The 21,023-nt window shown below is 42.7% G+C and overlaps 1 protein-coding gene across 6 annotated transcripts in view; it reads right to left on the reverse strand.

Annotated features, from left to right (window-relative positions):
• rilp (Rab interacting lysosomal protein) overlaps nt 1–13,108 on the reverse strand; it is a 57,886-nt gene extending 44,778 nt beyond the window's left edge. For 2 of the 6 annotated variants that reach the window (XM_073053487.1, XM_073053484.1), the window contains exon 1: nt 12,599–13,105. In XM_073053487.1, the coding sequence (XP_072909588.1) occupies nt 12,599–12,874 (276 nt within the window). In that variant the 5' untranslated portion in view covers nt 12,875–13,105. Of the gene's footprint in view, nt 1–12,598 lie in introns of all 6 variants that reach the window. The other 4 variants (XM_073053481.1, XM_073053486.1, XM_073053482.1 and 1 more) reach the window with 4 other exon arrangements.
• Between the last annotated feature and the right edge of the window lie 7,915 nt (nt 13,109–21,023).

Consider the following 21,023-nt stretch of genomic DNA (forward strand, 5'->3'; position numbering starts at 1 on the left):
GTAACCCAGCTGTGTGTGTTTGCATGCTTTCTAGCAATTCACTTTGTTCAGTTTTAACCAAAAAAATTACAAATAAAACATTCAAAACCATAAATCATACCACACTTCCAGCAACGAAGATTAAAAAACCTTAAGGCATTTCCTCTTGAACGGCAAATATTTGGATCTTTGTATGTGTGCAGCTTGTCCTCGGCACTAAAGAATTACGTTTAAAGTCAGTACATGGTAATTGTTCAAAGCTGCTCGAAATAAAGGCACTGGGTACAACAAAACCTGCCTGAAAACTACTTTGAACTTTAAAATAACCATTTGATTTCATAGTGATGAATATGCAAATTCTGCTGAACTTAGATTTAATAAGGGTGAACGTATTCTGCTCAATCCACAGAATAAGGAAGCAATACCGTTATATACATGACAGGGACCCAATTCAAAAATAGTACGGTATTTGCTGCAAAGTATTTTGCAGATAACAGGAAATCTGCAAAATTACAGGAAATGTGGATTACTGGAGGAATGGAGACAGGCTGACCCCCATTGATATCAATGGATCTGGGGTTGAGAGGGTAAACAGCTTTAAGTTCCTTGGCATCCACATCACCGAGGACCTCACATGGTCTGTACACACCTACTGTGTGGTGAAAAAGGCACAACAGCACCTGCTTCACCTCAGATGGTTGAGGAAGTTTGGTATGGGCCCCAAATCCTAAGACCTTTCTACAGGGGCACGGTTCAGAGCATCCTAACTGGTATGAGAACTGTACCTCCCTTAATTACAGGATTCTGCAGAGGGTGGTGTGGTCAGCCCAGCGCATCTGTACAGCACATGTGAACTTCCCATGATTCAGGATATTTACAAGGACAGGTGTGTAAAAAGGGCCCATAGGATCATTGGGGATCCAAGTCACCCCAACCACAATCTATTCCAGCTGCTACCATCCGGGAAACGGTACCGCAGCATAAAAGCCAGGACCAACAGGCTCCAGAACAGCTTCTTCCACCGGGCCATCAGACAGATGAACTCACACTGATTTGAGTGTACTCTATATTACATTGACTGTTCTATTTATTATAAATTATTATAAATTACTATGACTGCACATTTGGAGACGTAACAAAGATTTTTACTCCTCATGAACGTGAAGGATGTAAGAAATAAAGTCAATTCAAGATTGCAAACAGTGCTGGACAACTGTTCTAGTGAACAGTTTCCAACCTGAAACATTAACCATTTCTGTATTCACAGATGCTGTCTGGTCTGCTGAGCATTCCACCTGCTTCTATTTCATATTTCTAACCTCGGTACCTTTGGTTTCCGTTTTACTAGAATACCACTCATTATTACTTCTGACCTACATACATTGCTAACTCAATTTCAGTTCATGGAAACTTAGCACGAGACCTTTGTTCAACAGCTTAGTTCTGTGATGTTTGCCAAGAGTCTGTTACATAATCAGGACATCCATGCAGGCAGAAAAATGTTATTCAGAGTCAACAGTCAATGTTAGATTAATTGTTGGAATGAGTACCATGAACCACAACCTTCTCGATTGCAGCATGCCTACTAAAGCAGCCCACCCTTGCGACAGCCACAGAAAGAGCCAGACTGTAAATGGAAGGGTGCAGAAGGACATGACAAAGGAAGCAGTGACTTAACATGGAGAACGTTCCGGCCATAAATAGAAATGTTTTCCCTATGGACGTGGAAATGCGCCAAAAGGAAGTGAGTGGAACCCTCAAAATAAACGCTGCAGCACTAGATAAACACTGGTTTGCCTGACTGCGGATGTCACAAAATGCAATAGGTTAGTTAAAGAAAGTACACAAAGTTCTGGAGGAACTCAGCAGGTCAAGGAGTATCTGTGGAAAGGAATAGAGAGCCAACATTTTGGGCCAAGATCCTCCATCAGAGCTGGAAAGGAACGCGGAAGGACCCAGAATAAGAAGGTGATGAGCGAAAGGGTACAAGCTGGAAGGTGACAGATGAAACCAAGTGCAGGGAAAGATAGGTCAATTAAGGGAGATTGCCGCTACGGTTGCTCCAGGAAATGCGTTAAGTGTTACCACACGGTTAGTAAGCCTTCTCACATACAGGAAACCTGCTTAACTCATAGACACAACAGCTTCCCACAGGCCTATAGTTCTGCATAAACTGTGATCAATATACACATTGAAAAATGGAAAGGCCAAACTAAAAGTAGAAGTGGTTAACAACCATTTGACCAAATGAATGAACATTTGCTGTGGCAGCCATTCTCAAATGGAATCGCACGGAAAACACATCAATTATAACCTTTATTTTCCAACATAAAAGATTTTACATTACACGGCCCAGTTCAAACCCCGATCATGTGCGTGTTATTTGTGTAAACGGATTATCAGGAAGCAGTAAGAAGCCTTAACATACCATGTGTTTTCAATGAGCAAGTCAAATTTGGCATCTACAGCAGAAAATTTTGAGGAAGTTCGTGAATTACTGTGAACAGCTTGTTTTACAAATCCTTGTATTCCCTACAAATTCATCTCCTGCACGTTGGCACCAGTGATAAACTAGATGTACCTCCTCTTATTCTCTATTGTCCCGTAACAATAATTAATTTATTAGGGTACCATGTACTTTATGCCAATTTAAAATGCCGATTTCAAGACAAGAAAAAATATTATTTTTTCTCTTTCATACATCATGATCCCAAGAATTAAATTGAATTGACCTTATTATTACTTGCATCCTTCATATACATGAGGAGTAAAAACCTTTACATTACATCTCCATCTAAATGTGCAATGTGCAATTTATAGTAACTTATAATAATAGTATGCACAACAAGATAGTCAATATAACATAGTAATACAGTGTGTCAGCATGACTTAGTTGCCTGATGGCCTGGTGGAAGAAGCTGTCCCGGAGCCTGTTGGTCCTGACTTTTATGCTGCAGTACCGTTTCCCGGATGGTAGCAGCTGGAACAGATTATGGTTGGGGTGACTCGGGTCCCCAATGATCCTTCGGGCTCTTTTTACACACCTGTCTTTGTAAATGTCCTGAATAGTGGGAAGTTCACATCTACAGATGCACCGAGCTGTCCGCACCACTCTCTGCAGAGTCCTACAATTGAGAGAAGTACAGCTTCCATGCCAGGGAGTGATGCAGCCAGTCAGGATGCTCTCAATTGGTGCCCCTGTAGGAAGTCCCTAGGATTTGGGGTCTTGCACCAAACTTCTTCAACTGTCTGAGGTGAAAGAGGCGCTGTTGTGCCTTTTTCACCACACAGCCAGTATGTACAGACCAGGTGAGATCCTCGGTAATGTGTATGCTGAGGAACTTAAAGCTGTTCACCCTCTCAACCCCAGATCCATTGATGGCAATAGGGGTTAGCCTGTCTCCATTCCTCCTGTAGTCCACAACTACCACCTTTGTTTTTGCAACATTGAAGGAGAGATTGTTTCCCTAGCACCACTGCTGCAGGATATGACTTCTTTGCTTTAGGCTGCCTTGTTATTATTTGAGATTAGGCCCATCAATGTCGTATCATCAGCAAATTTAATTAGCAGATTGGAGCTGTGGGTGGCGACTCAGTCATGGGCTTAGGACACAGCCTGAGGGGCACCTGTGTTGAGGGTCAGAGGGTTGGAGGCGAGGGAGCCCACTCTTACCACCTGCCAGCAATCTGACAGGAAGTCTAGGATCCAGCTACACAAAGCAGGGTGAAGGCCGAGGTCTCTGAGCTTCTTGTCAAGCCTGGAGGGAATTATGGTGTTGTATGCTGAACTGTAGTCCAAGAACAGCATTCTCACATAAGCATCTTTCTTCTCCAGATGTGCAAGGACAACGTGTAGAGCTGTGGCTATTGTGTCATCTGTCGATCAGTTGTGTCAGTAGGCGAATTGTAGGGGGTCCAGTGTGGGTGGTAGCATGCTGCAGATGCCGTCCTTGACCAGCTTCTCAAAGCATTTGCCTATTATTGAGGGGAGTGCGACAGGACGCCAGTCATTCAGACGTGTTACCTTAGTCTTTTTTTAGGTACAGGAACAATGGTGGATGTTTTGAAGCAGGAGGGCACTCTACACTGGGAGAGGGACAGATTGAAAATGTTTGCAAACACCTGCCAGTTGTGCCGCACACACTCTGCGTACCCGCCCTGGGATACCATTCGGTCCCACAGCCTTGCGACTGACGACTCGTTGGAAACACCTGCGTACTTCAGCCTCCGAGATGACCAAGGTGCAGGTCACTTCGGGGGCTGTGTTGGTGACATCGGACCGAGAGTAAAATCGATTTAGCTCATCTGGGAGAGAGGCAGCGATGTTGGAAACACCGCTGCGTTTAGCTTTGAAGTCTGCAATGGTGTGCAGACCTAGTCATAAGCTGCGTGCGTTGTTGGTGGAGAGCTGTCTGGATCTTGTTCCTGTATTGTCGTTTCCCTTAACCAGCAGTACAAAAACATGCTGCCAGAAACACTCAATGCCCAGCAAGAAAGGGAAAGGGAATTATTTGCAACTTCTACATCCTCAGATTGTCACTCTGTAGTCAATTAAGAACTTTTGAAATATTATCACTGTTGTGACGTAGAAAGCACAACCACCCGTTCTGACTGCCACACTAGATGATCTTTGAGAGGTTAATTGAGGGATCAGAAAGGGAAATTCCCTTCTCCTCATCTCATCCCTTTACAGTCACCTGTCAGCCAATAATTGGAAATGGTTTATTATTGTCACATGACTGAAATAGTGAAATATATCGTCCTGCATGCCATCTATAAAAATAATTTCAAACCATTAGCTCATCAAGGCAACACAAAGAGCAAAGTACAAAATGCAGAATATAGCGTTACCATTATGCTTACAGAGAGAGGGCTGTGTTGTGCATTTAATATTTCAGTAATATTTGAGTAATCTTGTACATATATAGTTTGATTAAGCATTCTTGTACAATTAAATAATTCATTACAGGTTATATGCACAAATACGTGAATTGCATACGTCATCACATACGTCATCACGCTACCACGCGATACGGGAACGCCTCGCTAAAAGAGAACACCAAGATAGACTCACGTTCCTGGACTCAGGTGTCTTCGTTTGAATCAGTTAAATGTTTTGAAGTTACACAAGCAGTGCAACTCAACAAAAGGTGAAGGGCCATGACAAGGAAGAGTTCACTTCAGTTCAATATCTCATCGAATTACGTGTACCTCTGAGAATCAGTCCTGGAGCAGCACCCCTGGTAAGGCCTGACCCCTCAGGCTTCCGACTCAAGAGTCGCAAGCATGAACAGTTGAGTTACTTTTGAGAAGATAGCAACACTGAATCCTAAAATTTCATCCAGAAACATAGCAAGGAGGTTCTGGGAGAGTGTGAACTTTGCAAAGACGGGATTGTTTCCGTCACAAGTAATTCTTTGTTTTGTTTTGCAAAGATGATAAAGATTTAGTTTTATTTGTCCCCTAAATGGGGAGAAAGTTCAGGTAACTGAGGTGCCAAGGGGATTCGGGAATCCCCATGCAGGATTCCTGAAAGGTTAACTTGCAGGTTGATTGGTTGGTAAAGAAGGCAAATGGAACGTTAGTATCCATTTCAAGAGGACCAGAATACAAAAGCAAGGATGTAATGGTGAAGCTTTATAAGTCATTGGTCACACCGCAATTGGAATATTGTGAGCAGTTTTAGGCCTCTTATCTAAGAAAAGACCCGCTGGCATTGGAGATGGTCCCCAGGAGGTGCATTAGCATGATTTCAGGAATGAAAGGATTAACATGCCGTATGAGGGGCATTTGATGGCTCTGGGCCTGTTGCTGGAGTTTAGAAGAATGAGGGTGGATCTCACTGAAACCTATTGAATATTGAACCATCAGGTGGAAATGGGGTGAATCCTGCTGAAGGGTCTTGGTCCAAAATGTCAACTTTACTCTTTTTCATAGCTGCCGCCTGGCCTGCTGAGTTCCTCCTGCATTGTGTGCGTGTCGCTTGAATGTTTCCTATAGTGACTGAGTCTCAGATCAGAGGGAGACAGCTTCAGTATCGAGAGGTGTCCATTTAGAACAGAGACGAGGAGGAATTTCTTTAGCCGGAGGTTAGTAAACCTGTGGAATTTATTGCTACTGGAGGCCAAGTCATTTGGTATATTTAAAGTGGAGAGATCAACATGTTCTTGATTTGTCAGGGCATCAAAGGTTATGGGGAGAAGGCACGAGAATGGGATTGAGAGGGATAATAAATCAGCCAAGATGTAATGACAGAGCAGATTCGATGGACCGAGTGGCCTAGTTCTGCTACTATGTCTTACGGTCTTCGAGACATTCAAAATGCATTGATGATCATAATCCGAGAATATGCTGGGGGCAGCCAGCAAGTGACACCATGCTTCCGGGGCAACGTAGCACATCCTCAACTTACAATCCCTTTGGAATGTGGGAAGAAACCAGAGCTCTCATAGGAAACCCACATTGTCACACGGAGGACGTACAAATTGCTCACAGACAGTTGTGGGGAATGAACCTTAATCACAGGCACTGTAAAGCATTGAGCTAACCACTACTCTACCATTCCCCCAACCCCCAATGATAATAATGGTGTCGGCATTTCAATTTTTACGCCATAACCTGCTAAAGGAGCAGGTGGGCAAAATCGATGGTTAACCAGAAAGGGTAGCCTGTATGATTTGACTCACTCAGGAGAAATTTTTGACTTTAATGTCAACAATAAACATAACATGAACACATGAAGCATTGAGCACCCATCAATTCTGGGTTGCCTGTATTCCCCAGAACAACAAAAAACTTCAGCTACATATATTGTATTTTGCACACAGGAAACAATCTGCCTTCCCTTTACCAAAGTTTCTTTCTGGAAAAGTACAGGGTAGGTGCACTGAATATTTATACCTTGTGTAGATCTGAATATTGAAAGGCCTAGTTAGAGTGGGTGTGCAGAAGATGCTTTGTATAGTGGAGGAGTCCAGGACCAGAGGGCACAGCCTTAGAATAGAGGGATGATCATTTAGAACGGAGATGAGGAGGAATTTCTCTAGCCAGAGGGTAATAAATCTGCCAAATTTATTGTCACAGATAGCTGTGAAGGCCAAGTCATTGGGTATATTTGAACCAGAGGTTCCGAGGCTCTTGATTAGTCAGGGCATGAAAGGTTATGGTGAGAAGGCAGGAGAACGGGGTTAAGAAGGGTAATAAATCAGCTCTGATGGAATGGTAGGGCAGATTCAATGGGCCAAATTGCCTTATTATGCTCTTATGTCTTCTGGTCTTAATTTATCACACTAATGTCAAGCTATGCCAGCCCACCATAAAATAAATAAAACTTAAATTACTAGGTTCATTTTCCTCAGTAATTCCTTCATCATTAGCAACTCTCACAATTGCTCAGACGCCATCAGCCGAGAAATCCGTATTCAGGATGGTGTGATGAGGGAGGTAGATGAGACAGCTGGCACAGTAGGTAGTGCTCCTGCCTCACAGCTCTCCCAGGTATAGCCAGTGAGGAACTTGCACATTCACCCTATGACCACGTGGGTGTTCTTGTTTCTCCCACATCCAAAACAAGTGTTCAGGTTGGTAAGTTAAGTGGCCATTATAAATTGCTCTGTGAAAATCTGAACTCAAGAGTAGCAAGGGGAAACTGCTGGGGAGACAGGAAAGCAGTGTGGAAATTGAGCAGTTGATATTTGACGTGGACCCAGTGGTCAAGGAATAGTTTTCTTACTGTGTCCCTAGTTGATTCTCTATCTCTATGACTTTGCTGTGTTAAGTCACCCCAGGTCACAAATATCCACCTTATGAACAGTCCATACACATGAATGAACACTTGGGAGACCAGTGGGATAGATCAGCCTCTGCCACTTGAGAACTCTGGTCATTGCTGCATTTCTAACTTGTTCAGCTTATGAACAGTTCACAGCAACAGAATCTGACCGTAATAAAGTAGGATTTTAACAGAAGATAAATCGTCTGTGATATTTTCCCCTTTGCAGAATCAAAACATCAGTTGTAATGAGCTCTTCGTGGCCTGTGCTGGGCGCCGGAGAGCATTGGGCATAGAGGATTTGGGAGCACCTGAATTGTTTAATTGTTGCTTAATGGGAGTTCTTAATCATTCAGAGTTCCTTGTGTTTTTCTCCAGCGACTCACTCTTTGTAACGTGGTCTCCTGGTGCTCTCTGTACAAACTTGTTAAGTTTATTTTGATAGGCTCGGGATTCTGTGTTACTCGTAGTATTAGAGCAGATGCTTGATTAGTGCTAATCGCGGGGTCCTAGCCTAGGGAACGTTATGTCTCGTGGTGTCACTCGACTGAGCCAACATTCCAGTGGAATTCTATGAATAAACTCTGGTCACCATCGCTACGTTGGAACGACTTTCCTCTGCACTTGGGACTCGACATAGCCAGCACACATCTTCACACTCACCATCACATCATGATCAATAACATATGTCATGAAATTTGTTGATGTTGAGGCAACAGTACAGTGCAACACATTTTAAAAATTACTACAAGTTACAACAGTAAAAAATAAAAACTGTGAAAGGGAAATAGTGAGATAGTGCTCATGGGTGGTAAAATAAACTAGAGAGGGAGTATGCATGGTCTAAGGAACCAAGCAATCTGCCCCCATTAACTTGGTCCTGATACTTGAGTTTGCTTGTGGCAATAATACAGAAGGAATGTTTTCTGAGGTGGAAAATAACAAAACAGGTATCCACATCTTGTGAATATTGCCCCATGCTATGCCAAGATAGAACCTTAATTACCAATTCACAGTTACTGACCTGAAACACTAACTTTGACTCTCACCGTGTACTGGGCCTGGCTGAAGTCAGCCAGGTATTTGTATTTTTTACAATAGTTACTTCTGAGCACCACTGTGGAACGGGTGACAACAAAACATATTCGATGCATCCCAAAAGCTGGTTTGCAGCCCATAAACTAAGCAGGAGATTGACTCAAGGCTGCGTAACGCTATCGATTTAGCTTGGACCTCAGACTCTGAACTTTGGCTCTCAGCAAATTAGAACTGAAAACAAAACAATGATAGTGCAAAAGCAAAAGAAGGGGAAGACGCAGAGCTTGTGACAGAAACTGACTGGGGTCACCGAAATCCACGGATGAGTTGCAGCATCAGAGACGTGAAGCCATAACTGATGACAGAAGCAGTTTCAGTTTCTATTTTCCACTCAAGTCCATTAATACCGAGCTTCCCAATACAAACAGATTTTCTAAAAATATGTAATCTGTGTAAGGGACTAAAGAAATTACCCAAGTACAGAGCATTGTAGAGTACAGCACAGGGACAAGCCCTTCAGTCCACAATGCTCTATTGAGCCAATTAAATTAGTAATCAAATGGCCAAGCAAACTAATCCTTTCAGCCTACACAATGTCTATATCCTTCCATTTCCCTCACATTCATGTACCTATCTAAAGTCCCTTAAAAACCCCTTATTTATCTACCTCTACCACCACCCCAGGCAGCCATCACTGTGTAAAACAAGCTTGTCCCTCATGTCTCCTTTGAAAAATGCACCCCCTTTGGTATCAGACGTTAGAACCCTGGAAGGAAAGATACTGTCTACTCTACCTGTCATCTTACAAACCAATTTCAGATCTCCCCTCAGCCTTCGACGATCCAGAGAAAACAATTCAACTATGCCTGGCTTAAATGCCCAAAACACAGTTGGTACAGCAGAGAACAACTGTAGAGGACTGTAACAGAGCCGAGAAGCCACAAAGAAAAATTCCCTCCTGAGATGCGGAATTTACTAGAAAAGAAGTCCACTGTGGGAGAGTAGCTTCACGGCTAAAACCCTCACCAGCTCCCAACAGATTATTCTTACCACAAATATTCAGATAAACCTACAACTGGCCATTGCACAGACTAAAAGAGGAAGGTTAACACAGAACAGGTTGTCAAAGGAGAGGCTAGAAACTGCGGCAGCCATTTCCTCACAGCTGTAATAGCTGGGACATATGCTTGGCCAGCTATTAAATGGATATCCGAATCGCAACTTATACTCTTCCTAATAACGCGGCAGCAGGAGGCAACTCGGCTCATCAAGTCAATGCCAACACCGAGGGAAGCAGTTCCATTTGCTTTTGATATTATGGTGTTCACCAAGCTTGGCAATTAACTGGCAGATGGTTCATCACCAATCAAGGTAACATCCTCATTGTGCTGTTGTGGGTGCTCCTCTCTGGGAACGTTCGCATTTTTAGAGGACCTGACCCCTTTTGTTTCCCTTGGTCCTGATTGGCTACGCCTTCAGCTGACCTTGCCCTGCATTTCTTTGGCCCTTTGGGGTTCGTACATTGTGTCTATTTCAATATGTTTCAATACGGATTTAGAAGAGAAACACACTTCTTCGCATTTGCTTTTAGAAGCGCGGTTCTCAACTGGTGATCAAACACCTAGTGGCCAAGCTGGGCAAATACCTCAACCCGAGCTACCAATATTCATCAGCATTCTAAAAGTCCATCTGCCCCATTTCCCTGCAATCTATTCTCCCACACACAGGCCCAGCAGCTTCCTCGTGATTCTTTTTTGCAAAGAGGTCATTGACAATTGCTAATTAGCCCAGCTTTGGGATGTGGGAGGGCAAAATAAAGTACCTGGAGGAGCCCCACACACCCGAGCTACAGCAAGGTGCTTCAACCTCAGTACCACAGCCTGTACTTGGCAAGATCCCATCCAGTGTTACTCGGGCAACAAGGGTTCGTGAAGGAGACTGATCTGGAAATGGAGCCTGTACTTTGTACGGGCCAAAATAAAATCCTACTGGTGCAGACTGTTCAACAGCATTTGCAGTTTGGTTTGCACCTGATATGACCCAAAGAGAAGTGAAAAAGTAACACCAACCGATGTAAGATTTGAGGTGACTGGGAATATGTGTGCCTTCCTTATCCTCCTTAAACACTCTGGTTTGGCAGGTCCACAATCAGATAGACTTAATGGTGCAGGTCTGGATTTTCCAGACAGCACAGAAGGTATTCATTTCTTGGTGACTTCAAAGAAATAGGGCAATAAGTAGTGAATTCCTCCCCTGGACCAGACTTCCCTTTCTGGGCAAGAATTGTTCTCGTGCATCAGTTCATGAGGAGGTTTAGCATCCAGCAACAGCCAAGCAAGTTGAATGGCTACTTAACTAGTACCCGCCTAAACATTTACAAACCATAAATATAGGAATATAACTAATTATGCAGAAATTTCATAAGCTTTAGAAGTGAAAGCATTCTGAAATAAACTTTTTAAGTACTGACCTGAAGGAGTTATAATCCACCATATAAACTTTTCCTACCTGTGTCATTGGTGCCAAGAGTTCTGGGTGATCACCCTCCCCCCTTTAGAAAGCCGTGGACCCAATCCGAGACATCTCTCACCCTGGCACCTGGGAGGCTGCCTCTACCCCGCCCACAGAATCACCTCCCTATACCTCTAACTAGGCAATCTTCTATCACCACTGCCTTCTGAGCTGGTGAGGTGTATAAGGATTGATTTAAAATGCCATTACAAACTCACTTGCGTTATATGCGACAAACTATAACATTTTCAAGTTTTCTTGTGTAATGCAAAAATAGTTTTGAATATTTCTATCTCATTAAGTCACTGATTCCTGAGTACTGTGCTGGAGACGGTTCCAAAACTGCACACTCTAGAGAGAAACCAGGAATCGGGGGTGGGGGGGGGGGGGGGAATACATTTCCTGAATTTCCATGTGGGATTTATTCAACACCCCGTTGACACATTCACAACGGAATTACAGCAAACGCTGATGAATTTACTGACACTGTAACCACGAAGTCCAGATTGTTACTATCCCCCTACGTCCCTGGTGCCGTGTAAAACAATGTTCCTCCAAGCTGAGTTTGACAAAAGTACGAAGGAATGAATTTAGCTGCAATATGAATAATGACACCGAGCAAGGAGAAATAGACCGAACACGCTGATAATTTTAGATTAGGGTAGAAAGCGTTAAAATGATGTGGAGCATAAATGCTGACAAACAGGTTGGGACAAAGAACTTATTTCATAAATGTACGACAACGGACATATCAAGGTCTGTAATCTAGGTCGATAAGAGCGAGCAACCCGCCGCATTTGAACTGAAACGTAGCCAAAATAACACGCGTAGTCACAAAGCAATAAAGCAACTGCAGATGCTGGGATTTAAAAAAATAACAGAATATGCTGGAAGTACCGGGCAGGTCAGAATGCACCTGTGATGGTTGAGAAAAGTTAACGTTTCAGATCGAAAGGCGTTGATCTGAAGCATAAACATTTCTCTCCACAGATGCTACATGACCTGTTATGTATTTCCAATGACACATACAAAAATGCCGATCGGCAAGTCAGGCAGCATCTGTGAAGGGAAAAAATAGTCGACATTCCTGATTTTCCAATCCTTATGACTCTTCATAAAGATTGGAAAATAAGGGGAAGACGGAAAAAGGAGGCATCGGTATTTATTTTTGCTTTTGTATCCACATGAAATCGATCATATAGCTGGAATGAACTCACAGAAGAGGCGGTAGAGAGTACGAGTAGAAGTTAAGAGTGTGAATGTCAAAGAAAACTATGTCACATGGGAAGGATGACGAACCTTGTAGTGGCCCACACTCGTCTCTCCATCCTGTAGCTTCACGAAGGCTCGTATCAATTCCTGCTCGGTGCTGCCATTCCGCGCCACGAAACTTTCCAGCATTTCCAAGACGCGCACAACTTTCGGAATCAGTCCTTCCACTGCCTCCTTGCCATAGCTGTCTATCAGCTTCTCCAACTCGGTGCCGATCAATTTGGCGATCTCGTACACATCATTCACCCCGAGGTGGAGGGCTTCTTTGTCGAGGCAGGAGTCGAGGGGAGTTTCTTTATCCATGGTGGAGACCGTGGCCGAGGGTAGAATGTGATCTGGGGGTTAGAATGCTGTCCCGGGGCCGAACGTGGCCTGGGAGTAGAACGTTACCCGGTGATTGACAGGTCGTGGCCCAGGGAAGTGCTGTTAAACCAGTCTCAAATCCTCACGTCCGGCCCCCATTGGCAACACCTGCAGGGACGATGTTAACCCGCTGCAGACTGCTGTTTAAGTCCAGGCTTTTATAGATTACGCCTGTTTTTTTTAATTAATTCAACTGTTACGTGATGCACGGCTAATCACATGGCGATGCCGTCTGGACCAATCAGCTAGCAGTGAAACCGGAGCCGCGGCTTGGACGCCAGGAGCTGCTGTTGGTGCGGTGATTTTGCTGGGCATTTTTTTTTAAATCTCGGCATCCCCGCAATTTCATGCAATGACAGCACTCTAACTTGAGTCAACTGATCGAAAGTAAACAAACCCAAGCGAAAGCAAAGTTGAAATCCAGTTTCTTGTAATAAGCAGCGTCTGTTTCGCCTCGTACCCCACAATCATGAAACCAACTCACTGTAATCTTTTCTTTTAAAATATAGTACAGCGCTCAAATTATGGTACAGGCCTGAGAAGGCACCAGGTCATCGAGCAGAGCTGACCCCTCTCCTCAAAAGGTGGTCTTGAACCTCAGCAGTACCCCCACGTACAGACCCTGCCTCGGCCCAGCTATTGAACCCAACATGTCGCTGACAGTCGTTGATTCAACAGTGGCAATGCTCCACTGCCTGGCCTCCTATCCACGACACTCCAACAACCCAAAACTATGCATATTCTAACTGGCAAGAAATATCCATCCTTAATCGCCATTCTGCTCCATGGCACTGACGTGCTTCGGCTCCCTGACTACTGTCGGTCTATTTTAAAAATACATTCCTGATTTAAAACCCTTCCATGCGATCCTGCCCACATGCCTGTGCGGTCTCATCCAGTATCACATCTTCATTAAGAATGCTTCTCCATTTCTACCCTCAGGGCGCTTCGATTTCACTGAACAACAAAGATCTTGCTTCCTGAATACCTTTAGGTGTATCTTATGAATTTTGGTCTACTGATCATGAAAATCACCATGAAATTTCCCTATCACGCACCATTTTTACTAAACGTTTATTATTTCAATTCATAATTCAAGTCAATTAAAATGTTGGCTACAATGTAAGCTGGTAAGTTTCCTGTCTTGTCCAGGCACGCTTAGGCAACGGGGCAGGGCAGGTTTTAGTAATAATTATTGGGTTCAGGATTGTAAGGATAGAATTTGCTATCACCTGGCACAAAAATTTCTATGAAGCATTTTGATATTTGAGACAGATGCTTCCCAGAATAACTGATGCCAAGATTAAGGAAAGCATTTTTGTTGGTCCACAAATCAAACAGGTCATCAATGACAGGCGATTTGAAGAATTTCTAGTGGGTCTGGAGAAAATCACATGGAAGGCATTCAAGGAAGTTGTTGACATTTTTCTCGGCATGTACAGAGCACCAAACTACATGTAGCTGGTTGAAAGCATGCTTCAAGCATATAAAACCATGAAATGCAACATGTCACTAAAGATTCATTTCCTGCATTCCCATTTAGAATTCTTCCCTGCAAATCTTGGTGCTATTAGTGACGAGCACGGTGAAAGTTTTCACCAGGAAATTGCGATCATGGAGAATCTGAGGCCACAAACCAGGCACGCCCAGGATCCTCTTCAGTTTGCATATAAGGAGAAGGTGGGAGTGGAGGATGCTATCGTGTATTTGCTGCACAAATCACTCTCTCACCTAGAGGGGGTCAGTTGTGCTGTGAGGATTACATTCCTTGACTTCTCTAGTGCCTTTAACACCATCCAGCCCAAGATCTTAAGGCACAAACTAACGGAGATGGGAGTAGACTCTCACATGGTGGATTGGATAGTGGACTACTTGACAGATAGACCTCAGTATGTGCGGTTGGGAGACTGTAGGTCTGACACGGTGGTCAGCAGCACAGGAGCGCCGCAGGGAACCGTACTCTCTCCGGTCCTGTTCACCCTGTACACATCAGACTTCCAATATAACTCGGAGTCCTGCCATGTGCAGAAGTTCGCTGATGACACGGCCATAGTGGGGTGTGTCAGGAATGGACAGGAGGAGGAGTATAGGAAACTGATACAGGACTTTGTGATATGGTGCAACTCAAACTACCTGCGTCTCAATATCACCAAGACCAAGGAGATGGTGGTGGACTTTAGGAGATCTAGGCCTCATATGGAGCCAGTGATCATTAATGGAGAATGTGTGGAGCAGGTTAAGACCTACAAGTATCTGGGAGTACAGTTAGACGAGAAGCTAGACTGGACTGCCAACACAGATGCCTTGTGCAGGAAGGCACAGAGTCGACTGTACTTCCTTAGAAGGTTGGCGTCATTCAATGTCTGTAGTGAGATGCTGAAGATGTTCTATAGGTCAGTTGTGGAGAGCGCCCTCTTCTTTGTGGTGGCGTGTTGGGGAGGAAGCATTAAGAAGAGGGACGCCTCACGTCTTAATAAGCTGGTAAGGAAGGCGGGCTCTGTCGTGGGCAAAGTACTGGAGAGTTTAACATCGGTAGCTGAGCGAAGGGCGCTGAGTAGGCTACGGTCAATTATGGAAAACTCTGAACATCCTCTACATAGCACCATCCAGAGACAGAGAAGCAGTTTCAGCGACAGGTTACTATCGATGCAATGCTCCTCAGACAGGATGAAGAGGTCAATACTCCCCAATGCCATTAGGCTTTACAATTCAACCGCCAGGACTTAAGAACTTTTTAAAAGCTATTATTAATGCTTTTTGAGATAGTGATTTAGATGCATATCATATTTTTTTACTGAGTTAAGTATTGTATGTTATTAGTTTTGCTACAACAAGTGTATGGGACATTGGAAAAAAAAAGTTGAATTTCCCCATGGGGATGAATAAAGTATCTATCTATCTATCTATCTAAGAGATACCAGGGCAACTGGAATCCGTCAATGCTGGCGAGTGAGAAGCCTCAGACACTGAGTACAAATGAAAATCATTAACAAAAATGTTTTATCTTAGTTGAACTATTGCAAAGCATCAGCACCATTATGCAGTGAAACACACTATATTCAATAAAAGTTAATATGTTGCTTCTCCAAATTCCTACGTGATACAAGTAAACTGAAATTATATTTGTGTTCATCTTCAAGCAATATATCATTAAAAAAAATTATGAGGAAGCAACACTTTTGAAAAAAATTGCTGTCCAGTGTTTTAGCTGCATACCCATTCATCTCTGGCGTTAACTCCCTAAAACTCCTCCAACTTGTATGTTTTGTTCTTTCAAGTCACTTCTTGGCACCATGGATTTATCATTTATCTTGATATCACTTCATATAAATTAGTGTCACATGTCTGGCAAGACATTCAGTGTGTCCTGAGATATTTTTACTGGAAGTGCTTTACAAATAGAAGTTGTTGCTCCCTTACTGTTGTTGCCTACATATTGACAACAGGCATAGAATATCCCATGTATATTGCTCGAAAGGGTTCCATTTGTGAGGCTACACTTTATTAGACCATAGGACTAAATACTATACATCTTGTTTCAGTTTAAAAGATTATGTTTTGTATAGACAAGGTGATACTTGATGTTCGATTTGACATTTTCTAGACTATTGACTTGATGTCCTTGGTCAGATGATCTGACAATCCTGATTCCCTTGAGGCCTCCTCAGTTGCACAGACCTAACTTGGTCCTTAGCTGGCTGTACAACTCTATGGTTACAATAAACTCTTATTTCTATTTCAGATTTCTAAATTGAAATACCACCAATCCTGATGGATAGGCAATTAGTCAACATATTCCCAAGCATTGCATCATTAATAGACCAATAACAATCTCTTGTACAGTTACAGAGCAATATATCTTGTCCATATCCTCTGTTCTTTCAAAAATGCACTTGTTTCTCCTCCAACATTTTGAATTTGATCCAGTGTCCTTCACAATTCATTTTTTATGCAATTTAATTAATTAATCTACCTCCCAACCTCAATTCCCTCCACCCAACAAACACAATTCAAAATAACATGTTTGTTCCTCTCTCTTCATTAACTTGATTGTTGGTATGACAGCTAAAACTCTGACAAACTTCTATAGATGTGTCGTAGACAGCACATTGACTGGCTGCATCGCTGTCTGGTCTGGAAACACCAATGCCTTTGAATGGAAAATCCTACAAAAATAGTGGATATGACCTAGTCCATCATGGATAAAGCCCTCTCTACCATTGAGCACATCTACATGAAGCATTGTTGCAGGTAATCAGCATCCATCGACAGGGACCCACCACAAGTAAAGCCCACCCCACCATTGAGCACATTCCCATGGAGCGCTGTTGCAAGAAAGCAGCATCCATCATCAAGGACCCATCACCATCCAGGCTTTCTTCTTGCTGCTGCCATCAGGAAGAAGGTACAGGAGCCTCAGGACTTACATCACCTGGTTCAGGAACAGCTATTACCCCTCAACCATCAGGCTCTTGAACCAAAGGATTTAACTTTGGTTGTAGACAGTCATATTCTGCATGGAGGTCAGAGACCAATGGTGTGCCTCGGGGATCTGTTATGGGACCCATACTCCTTGTGATTTTTATAAACGACCTGGATGAGGAAGTGGAGGGAAGGGTTAGTAAATTTGCTGATGACACAAAGGTTGGAGGTGTTATAAATAGTGTGGAGGGCTGTCAGAGGTAACAACAGGACATTGATAGGATGCAAAACTGGGCTGAGGAAGTGGCAGATGGAGTTCATCCCAAATAAGTGTGAGGTGGTTCATTTTGGTAGGTCAAATATGATGGCAGAATATAGTATTAACGGTAAGACTCTTGGCAGTGTGGAGGATCAGAGGGATCTTGGGGTCTGTGTCCATAGGACATGCAAAGCTGCTGTGCAGGTTGACTCTGTGGTTAAGAAGGCATACAGTGCATTGGCCTTCATCAACCGTGGCATTGAATTTAGGAGCAGAGAGGTAATGTTGCAGCTATATAGGAGCCTGGTCAGACCCCAATTGGAGTATTGTGCTTAGTTCTGTTTGCCTCACTACAGGAAGGATGTGGAAGCCATAGAAAGGGTGCAAAGGACGCAAGGATTCTGCCTGGATTGGGGGGCATGCCTTATGAGAATAGGTTGAGTGAACTCGGCCTTTTCTCCTTGGAGCGCTGGAGGATGAGAGGTGAACTGATAGAAGTGTACAAGATAATGAGAGGCATTGATCGTGTGTATAGTCAGAGGCTTTTTCCCAGGGCTGAGATAACTAGCACTAGAGGGCACAGTTTTAAGGTGCTTGGAAGTAGGTACAGAGGAGATGTCAAGGGTAAGTTTTTTACGTAGCGAGTGGTGAGAGCGTGGAATGGGCTGCTGGTGACGGTGGTGGAGGCGGATACAGTAGGGTCTTTTAAGAGACTCCTAGATAGGTACATGGAGTGTTAAAAAATAGAGGGCTATGGGTAAGCCTAGGTAATTTCTAAGGTAAGGACATGCTCAGCACAGCTTTGTGGGCCAAAGGGCCTGTAATGCGCTGTAGGTTTTCTATGTTTCTAACTTCACTCAACTTCTAGACAGAATGGCAGCTTCCATTATGAAGGACCTCCAGCACCCAGGGCATGCCCTTTTCTCACTGTTATCATCGGGTAAGAGGTACAGAAGCCTGAAGGTACACACTCAGCGATTCAGGAACAGCTTCTTCCCCTCTGCCATCCGATTCCTAAATGGACATTGAATCTTTGGACACTACCTCACTATTTTTAATATACAGTATTCCTTTTCTTGCACATTTTTAAATTCTACTCAATATATGTCTACTGTAATTGATTTACTTATTTATTATTTTTATTTTATTTATTATTTTTTCTCTGCTAGATTATGTATCGCATTGAATTGCTGCTGCTAAGTTAAGAAATTTCATGTCACATGCCGGTGATAATAAACCTGATTCTGATTCTGAAACGTTTCCACAACTTATAGACTCACTTTCGAGGACTCTTCATCTCAGGTTCTGAATAGTTATTACTTATTATTTATTTATTATCTTTTTTTTTCCATTTGCACAGTTTTTTGTCTTTTCCATACTGGTTGCACACCCAAGTTGGGTCAGTCCTTCATTGATTCTATTATGGTTATTATTCTGTTATAGATTTATTGAGTATGCCTGTAAGAAAATGAATCTCAGGGTTGTATGTGGTGATGCATATGTACTTTGATAATAAATTTACTTTGAGCTTTGAATCAACCCAGATCAAAGCTAATGCAATTCTTTCACAATGCTCAAGGAAGCTCTCTGAATCCCGTCCATCTCTTTTCAACCTTACACTTTTCCCTGTCCTTCACAGGCAGTCTAAATCTCCTAATAAAAATGAATTCCAGGAGAAACCAATAACACTGAAACCAAAATATCATGTACTTCACAAATTTCCATAATTTGTAATCATAGAAATTGTTTGATTTTAATAGGATATCCTGTTTTGTTTACTTACTTCAGACTCTTGATACTACTTGAGAGCTTCCAGCTTTTCATTTGGCAGCAGGAGCAGCAAAGGCAAACTCAGTTATAACATTCAAGAGAAGTTTGATAAGTATATAGATGAGAGAGGTATGGAGGGCTATGGTCCAGGTGCAGGTAGATGGGACTGGACAGAAAACCAGTCTACCATGGACTAGATGGGCCAAATGGACAAATTCTGTGCTGTGGTGCTCTTTGACTATAAATAACTTTTTTGATTTTGTCCCAGGTGTTTATTGACCAAAGATGTGTACTGAAGCTAAATGAATTTAACGTGTTTCAGAGCTGCATGTCTCTTATTATTTGTTTGAATCTTCTACTATTTACCTGGCAATTGAGTTCCCTTACAGACTGCTAAGTTATTCCCATAAACCATTTCTTTGACAGAAACCATCTGTTATTTGCTTTAAAAAAGCATAAAGTATAGAAAAAAAAATCTAGTTAGTGAAATGGATCAATAGATCTGAATGATTTAAATATCCATTCTGATAAAAAGAGATAAGGTGACTAAATAAGCAGATCAGGGTGCAGGTTAATATTGATTCATATAACACAAAACTTTACAAAAAGAAGGGCATTAATCCAATTTATTTGATAGACAGGCACCTTAAGCAAATCAGGCATGACAGAAACTGGTGTAATGATTTAAATCATTGATGAATGCTGGAAAAGTGTGTCAGTGTTGATAGTTATGGCATACTTACATGTGATAATGTTAGCTTCTGGAAGAGAAGTACATTTTGCAGATTTGTAGAAATCTGAAGCATGTAATATCCGGCTCATATAAGAAACACAATTAGCTACACAATAGCGAAACAGCAAGAGTAACACAAGTACATGAGAAATCGGTACGAAATCAAACCACTCAGCCCCTATCCTGTTCAATAAAATCAATCACTTCACTGCACTGCCCTACATTAACCTCAAATGCTTAAAATCAAAAATCTGATTATCTTTACCTTGAATGTATTCCGTGACTGAACCTACACAGAACCTTTGTGCGCAAATTCCAGAGATTTTACTAATCTCCGGGTGAGGACATTTCTCATCCTTGCCCTGAATGGCCAATTCTGTAGTTTTAGAATGTAACACCCAGTTGTAAACCCTGCCGGGGGAGACAACAACTCTGCTTCAATCCCGTTTCAATAAGATCACCACCTCTAAACACTCATGAAAATAAACCATCAATTTAACTTCTCATGCTTCAAAGCTACTCTCTTGCAAATCAATCTGTTGAAGCTTCGCTAGACTCATACTGTTCCAAGTATATCCTTCCTTAGGAAGAGAGATCAGATAGATACTCAATATCCATCTCCATAGAGACCTCATCTGACCTGCTGAGTTCCTGCAGTAATCTGGATATGTTAGTCACTATCCTGGATGCAGTCTCACCAAGGGTGTATATAATTGAAGTAAGCAGCCTCCTGTCTTGCAGACAGTAAAGATCAATATAACTTTTGACTTCTTAGTTGCTAACTGAACCTGCCAGAAACTTTCTATGCTTCTGATTCATGGACAAGAGAGTCTCTCTGAACACCAGTATGTGCCAACTTTTCAGCATGTAAAATTTCTCTGCCTTTCCTTTTGTTCCAACCAAAG

The sequence above is a fragment of the Hemitrygon akajei genome, chromosome 8 (genome assembly GCF_048418815.1).
Source record: "Hemitrygon akajei chromosome 8, sHemAka1.3, whole genome shotgun sequence".
Lineage (NCBI taxonomy): Eukaryota > Metazoa > Chordata > Chondrichthyes > Myliobatiformes > Dasyatidae > Hemitrygon > Hemitrygon akajei.